We start from the raw sequence: 7145 nt of genomic DNA on the forward strand, positions 1-7145 counted from the left end.
TTATGAACCTGAGATATCTATATCCTAACAGTAACCCACCCACATCTCTAGAATTTCTTTTTTTTTTTTCTCATATGTAAATCTTCTAACCCACCCACGTCTCTCGAATTTCATTTTTTTTTTTTCTCCTATATAAATCTTCTACTTTTCTCCCATATCTGTCATGTCCATAAAAATATGAATCCTTTCTAATTCTATCAATATAACGTGAGCCCCAACAATATCTTCATGAGACTTATTTGCTAAAAATAAAATAAACACCTCGACCCATCAAAGGGTAACTTCTATCCTACCTAAAAACTTTAACTAAATATCCCTAATCTCATCTTTAAAACATCTAAGCGTAACTAAAAAAACAGGCACCTTCCGATTCTAATCCTATAAACAGATTAGAATTTGAATTCCCTAATTTTTATCTACATCACTGGGCCTTATCTCAAAAGCATCCTTGAATTTGTGTTTTTGTTTCCCAAAAAGATTCATCATGTTGAATTTGTGGCTTGTCCTCCGATTCTAACTCATGCTCTTCAACTTCATTACTGGTCATCGAGACATTCGCTAGTTTATTGGGTTGGCTATGAGAAGACATATCAAGCATTCGGTACGTACCAAAGTACATATAATTTAGGATATGACATATTTATGCCTGCAGTCGAAAAATTCCGATATTACAAAAAAGTCCAGAATTTCCCGAAATTTATGCCTGGGTTGAATGCATTCGGTGCGTAATAGGGCTAAATGCAATAAAGTACATAATTGGAGGTCCTTTTTCTCATAAAATTGTTTCCCGTCGATGGAGCATAGGCAAGTTCAATGGTTGATGCTCTCTTCCAACGTTTGGTTTACAACGCATGGGCAAACATTTAAAGCCACCATCAGCATACATATTACGTCCCCATCATCGCTTAATTCAACTAAATCCATATTTGGAAAATCCTTTTCTTGATACATAATACTCGAATTGCTTGGTTCACAGCTCATTATAAATCCCATGTGACCATTTAGTTTCCTTTAGTTAATTATTCTATTATGCATTATGACTTTTATGTTCCGATTCTGTCATAAATCCATTTATTATTCAAGTTACACTCAAAGGAACTGCCATGGCGATAGAATAATATCACTCCATCAGTTGCCATGATTCAATTAGGGACACCTACTCTTGGAAGGCCCAAAGGAATGAATGAACACCGGTGAGAGAGAGACATTATCAAAGTCCACAAAATTAAACAAAGAGAGAAGGTCAACATAATACAAGCCGCTATTCGAGACCCAAATTGTACCAGGGAAGAGAAATACATACCTAACAAACAATGTGCAAATAACAATCATAAAATATAAGATGATAGGTGTTTATTGAGAAAAAAAAAAACAATACCTAAGTTTTCTGCTCTTAGTACAAGTACAATACACTATTCTTTTAACATGAATGAATGAACCATTTACAATCGATACAGGGGCTTTAACAAACACATCTTGATAAGCCATCAAATAATTCTTATTTCCAGTCATATGATTTGTAGCCCCTGAATCAATAATCCAACTATCATTATTAGAGGGAAAAAAAGATTGGAGAGAGTAAAAGTTACCTGACTCACGAGATAGATCCTGTGTGGAAGAAGAGCCATTTTTTGAAAAATCTTGAAAGAACTAAGCCAGTTTATCCATAAAAATCTGAGTATCGGCAGTCTGAGTAAATAAATGTTCACCCATTCTATTTCTATTGGGCCTTTAGGCAAGGGTACTTTTCCCAACATCTATGAGCCAGATGACCAATTCCTTTACAGTGATCACAACATAGTGGACGTCTATTACCACAACCCCTAACTCCACCATATCCTCTTTTTCAAACACATTATCCTTTTTTTTTTCAGTATTCTCCTTAGCAGCAATAAAGACTGATTTTTCAATTATTTCAGATTCAGACTTTGTTTCAACATTGATAACCTTTTTTCAAGTTTCTTCCCGATGAATAGTAGAACAAACATTTGTAAATGTTGGGAGTTTAATAGTCATCAAAATCTGACTTCTAAGGTTCTCATACTTTGGATTCAAACCAGCAAGGAATAAAAAAAATTTGTCGTGTTCAACACGCTTTTGAATAGTCTTCAGGCCAGTTGTTATGGGTGTAAGAAATTTTCAACACGCTTTTGAATGGTCTTCAGGTCAGTTGCTATGGGTGAATAAGAAAATAATTCATCCCATAATGTTTTGAATAGAGCAAAATATTCAGCAGTAGTTTTATCTCCTTGTTTGATTTTAGAAATTTCTTGCTTTAACTCAAAAACACGAGAAAGATTTTTTTCTTTCCCATACATTTTTTTTACGCAATCCCACAATTCTTCAGCAGCATCTATTGAAATAAAGATCTCGACCACCTTTGGTTCTATGGAATTTAAAATTCAATTCATGACCTTGTGGTCATTGGATTGCCAATCTTCATATAGGGGATCATCAATAACAGGAACTATTTTCCTTTCATTGATGTGTCCTAACTTGGATCGCCCGGAATCAAAGAGAGCGAGACAATTTTTTATTAACTTAAATAATTGAGTCCGTTAAAAGGGGTACTAGTTAATTTATCACTAGTATTGAACTCTTTTTCAATGATAATAGTTTTAGGGTCAGGATTCTTGATTATATTCACAATATCTTCCAGGATGTAAATAACTGAACCAAAAAAAAATATTACTGAACCAAAAACAAGAAGACCAATCCCAAAAAAAGCTAACAGTCGATGGAGGAAACAACCACAACCTCCTTGAAATAATATGGACCACCTCTTCACCTTTTTGTAAAAGGGAAAAAAAAAAAAACTTACTTCATAGTGACAGACATCCTTAGACCTTCGTTTGAACCAAGGAAGAAGAGGGCCTGAGGCAAAGCGGGAGAAGAAGCCTTATCCGAGACCAGACTTCTAGTTTATAGTCTGAGTCAGCTCCAAGACCCCTTCGAGAGAGGCTCGAGCCCTAGATAAGATATTGGGGATCGTACCTTTTAAGGGGAACAATTCAATTTGCACCAACCAAGTCTCTTTTAGGTTGAACCCACCGATCGATTCATCGGCCGCAATGTCCAGCAGTAGCAGAGAGGCTATCATAGACTTCACAAAAAAGGCTAAAGAGAGAGAGAGAGAGTTATAGGCGAGATTGGTAAAATGGATGCCGTATTTCTGTTCAAATCCAGCAGAGCTACCGGAGGATTTGGCCGGAATCATAAGGTATTGGGGTCAATGGTGTTCACCATAGATTTGATGATCAAGATGAATCGATGGACAAATGGGGTTCTCAATCTCTAATTTTTTGGCAGCAAAAGGAATGCTAGAGAGAGAAAGATTAATAGTGACTAGACGGGAATAGATACGTGTAGAGGGCCTCTTTGATTTGGGGATGAATGGCTCCTTGAGATGGGTCGGCTTCACCTCAACTTTGATACTCTCTTTAAACACAAGAAGAAATATGTGATTTGGGTTAGCTAGTTTTGGTTTTAACTTTCTCCTTGTTTCTCTTTCTACCGCTGGTGGTTAAAGGATTTTGGTAAAAGGAATTTGCAAGACGCAGTGAAAAACGTATAGAAAATATGTAGACAAAAAAGAAAAAAGAAAAAACAAGAAGCAGAAACTGTTCTGGTTCTGGAAACTCTAGCTTGTCTTGTATATGGAGTACGAACCACTTTAGCTAGTAAAGGGATGGCTTTATCTCCAATTACAAATTCTCAGAAGAGAGGAACTTGGCAAAAACTCAAATCGGGGAAGAGAAAAAAGGAGCAAAGGCTGCAAGCTTCTTTTGTGCCATGGGGGCCTTGGGCTTCTTTGATGGGAGAAGTTTTAGCAAATAAACCCGAGGTAGCCAAGGGCTTGCTTCAAGCGACGATCAAGACAAAATTATTTGTAATTACTGTCAAAGAGTGATAAGTAGTGGGGTACATAGGTTCAAGCAACACTTGGCAGGGGTTAAGGGAGAAGTTTCTGCATGCACTAGTGTCCCTAGTAATGTAAAAAAACAGATGGTGGCAATTCTTAATGCTAGCAAAGGTAAAAAAATTGCCAAACATAGGATGAATGAGGAGATAGCTAGTTTATATACACCATCAAGCAGGAATGATACAGAAGAGCAATATAATTATGACCTAAAAGAGCAATATAATAATGAGCTGGACATGGCCACAAAATTGAGTTTATATGAACAATATCAGAGGGAATGTGGGTTTAGAATGCCTGGTGGGTCTAGCTCAGACATGCATGGTGGGCCTAGCTCCGATATGCATGGTGGGCCTAGTTCAGATATGCATGGCGGGTCCAGCTCGAGCATGTATGGCGGGCCCAGCTCAAATATGTATGGAGAGGTTGGTGGCAATATGTATCAAGAAGAATCAGTTGTTGAAGAAATTGTTTCTAAGTTACCTAGGAGTGCCAGTATTGCAGGTCATGGTCGTAAAGACCCATTTCTCTCAAAGCCTAAGTCACAACAGATGACCTTAAAAGGCATGGTTAAAGGTACAAGAAACATGTTAGGGAGATATGTTGGTAAATGGTTCTACGATAAAGGGATTCCCTTTGATGCAGCCAATAGCCCATATTTTCCACCTATGGTTAGTGCAATCCAGAGAGCCGGGCCCGGGGTAAAACCCCCGACGGCATATGAGCTCCGTGGGCCAATATTAGACGAAGAGGTAGAGGAAGTTAAAAAGTGGATTGAAGAATATAAACAGAGTTGGCCAAGGACAGGAATTACTCTCATGAGTGATGGTTGGTTGAATAAAGTTAGCAAAAAGGAGTTTTTAAACTTCTTGGCCTATTCCCCAAAAGGTACAGCTTTTTTGTCTAGCAAAGACGTATCAGGGACGAAGAAGGATGCAAACTTCTACGTACGACTATATGATCAGATAGTGGAGGAGGTGGGGGATAAGCATGTAGTCCAGTTTATTACGGACAATGCGCGTGCATGTGTTTCTGCGGGCAGCAAGTTGATGGATAAGAGGAAGCATCTAGTATGGACCCCGTGTGCTGCACACAGCATCGATCTTATGTTAGAGGAAATCGGTGAGATCAAAATTGTGAAGGATACTCTTGATGAAGCAAGGTTGGTGTCGAGATTTATATACAACCACTCGAAAATATTATTCTGTTTAGAGAACACTCTAAGAAAAAAGAGATAATCAGGCCTGCCATAACCCGCTTTGCGACCGATTACTTAGCTGTGGACTCCATTCGACAATCTGAAGGTGCATTAAAGAGATTGTTTACTTGTGAAGAGTGGTTAAATGACCGCCTCTCGAAGTCCAGTACCGGTGTAAAAGTGGATAACATAATCTCAAATAGGCTGTTCTGGTCTCGATGTTCCAGTGTTGTAGAGGCCACTGCCCCTTTGGTCACGGTGTTAAGAATGGTGGATGCTGATAAGAAAGCTACCATGGGTATCCTTTATGAAGTTATTGAGAGGGCGAAATCAGCTATTGGGGAGAAGTGTAATTTTGCTAGCAAAGTGATCGAGATTATAGAAAAGAGGTGGAACACCAAATTCGGACGTCCAATTCATTATGCTGGTAAATATATATTTATATCATTACAATGTTTCAGTTTAAATCATTTTTTTATGAAATTGTAAATGACATTTTTCTACCTATATATTTTTTAGGTTACTACTTCAACCCAAAATTTTTCTATTTGACACCTGAACAACCCCACAAGATTATGGAAGGGGTCAGATACATTATTGCAAGGTTGGAGAGAAGCCATCGAAACCAAGTAGCAGCAATACAAGAGGTATTATTTAATGTTTGGGTAAGAACTTCATTGAGTTGTTATATTTGTGAGGAATAATGCACTAAAACGTAATATATTTGTTTTAGCTTGCTATGTATAGGGATGCTATAGGATCCTTCGGAACTAGACTTGCCAGAAATTCTCGAACTATGATGGATCCAGGTTATCCCCTCGTTAATATTTTGTTTATTCATATATTTAATCTTATGAATTGTTCTTGCCCTTACAATGCTTTTTACATTTTAATCCAGCTGAATGGTGGGAGATATATGGTACTGATGCACCTCACCTAAAGAGGATAGCAATCAAGGTGCTCTCCCAAACATGTTCTGCTACTGGCTGTGAGCGCAACTGGAGTACGTTCCAATGGTTGCACACTACTAGAAGGAATCGACTCGCTTCTGAGAAGCTTCATAAACTAGTCTACGTTCATTATAATTTAAACCTCAGAGAGCGACAAATAAGAAGGAAGCTTGAAGACTATGGGCCGATAGACTTAGACACAATATTTGTCACAGACACAGCAGACCGATGGGTAGTCGAAGAGGAGGAGCCAGTGTTGCACAAGATAGCGTTCCTTGAGGCTATCGGTGATGAAGATATTGAAGAAACTGATGAGCGGCATGAAAGAGGAAGCAGCCAGCCAATGTATCCACAATATGTCGATGATATTGCACCTAATGAGGGAGAGTGGGAAGGGGGTCTAAGAGAAAATGAGAGAGATGATGATTCTGAGGCCACCCTATCCCAGCCATATTATTCACATATCGAGTCCCAACAGCAACAGTGTAGGGATGAGCACGACAGTGCAGGTGAGCATGAAGGATGGACAAGCTTCGGGGATTTTGGACTGGGAACACAACAAAACACTAACACTCAGGGATTTGGGAATAGTCAGACGCCCGCTAATATCGATGATTCGTTTTTAGATCAAATCAATGAATTGTCAAACGAATTCAATCAATGGCACCAGCGTGACCAAGAAGAACAACAACGTCGTCTATCATTTTATTTTTAGATCGTATGTTATTAATTTTATGCTTTATTGTAGTCCATGTATGTTGATATACTTATTCCATGATAATTCTATATTTATCCTTTTGTGTGATGTAAATTAAATGTTGAATGGCGGTTCATGCAGGGAAAGAACATATCAATATTCGCATATTCATCCAAAAACATGAAAATTCTTAATGGAGTACCCTCATTTTTTATTGAATTCCTAAAAAACAATATTTATAATGAATTTTAATAATTTTTTTTGATTTTTTTGAAGCTTTATTCTGACCGATTCACCCGATTCCGATCCGGACCGCCGATTCGCCGATCCGGATCGCCGATTCGCCGATCCGGATCGGTTTTTGAAAAGCCCGATCCTGGT

General features: G+C 38.2%; 1 protein-coding gene across 1 annotated transcript; it reads left to right on the forward strand.

Annotated features, from left to right (window-relative positions):
- Positions 1 to 5645: 5645 nt before the first annotated feature.
- On the forward strand, positions 5646 to 6878 carry LOC148781339 (uncharacterized). The gene is made up of 3 exons (XM_088871690.1): positions 5646 to 5764; positions 5851 to 5926; positions 6016 to 6878. Exons 1-3 carry the CDS (start codon positions 5693 to 5695, stop codon positions 6780 to 6782), a joined length of 915 nt encoding a protein of 304 aa, XP_088727816.1. The 5' UTR covers positions 5646 to 5692; the 3' UTR covers positions 6783 to 6878.
- The last annotated feature ends 267 nt before the right edge of the window (positions 6879 to 7145 follow it).

The sequence above is a fragment of the Amborella trichopoda genome, chromosome 7 (genome assembly GCF_054954075.1).
Source record: "Amborella trichopoda isolate Santa Cruz 75 chromosome 7, AtrichopodaSantaCruz75HAP2 v2.0, whole genome shotgun sequence".
Taxonomy (NCBI): Eukaryota; Viridiplantae; Streptophyta; class Magnoliopsida; order Amborellales; family Amborellaceae; genus Amborella; species Amborella trichopoda.

What these genes read in the sequence shown, in the direction of transcription:
- LOC148781339 (XM_088871690.1), top strand. Translation starts at nt 5,693, where the DNA reads ATGGAAGGGGTCAGATACATTATTGCAAGGTTGGAGAGAAGCCATCGA. An exon ending in AAGTAGCAGCAATACAAGAG is followed by an intron (nt 5,765 to 5,850) that starts GTATTATTTAAT and finishes TATTTGTTTTAG; the next exon opens with CTTGCTATGTATAGGGATGC. An exon ending in TCGAACTATGATGGATCCAG is followed by an intron (nt 5,927 to 6,015) that starts GTTATCCCCTCG and finishes ATTTTAATCCAG; the next exon opens with CTGAATGGTGGGAGATATAT.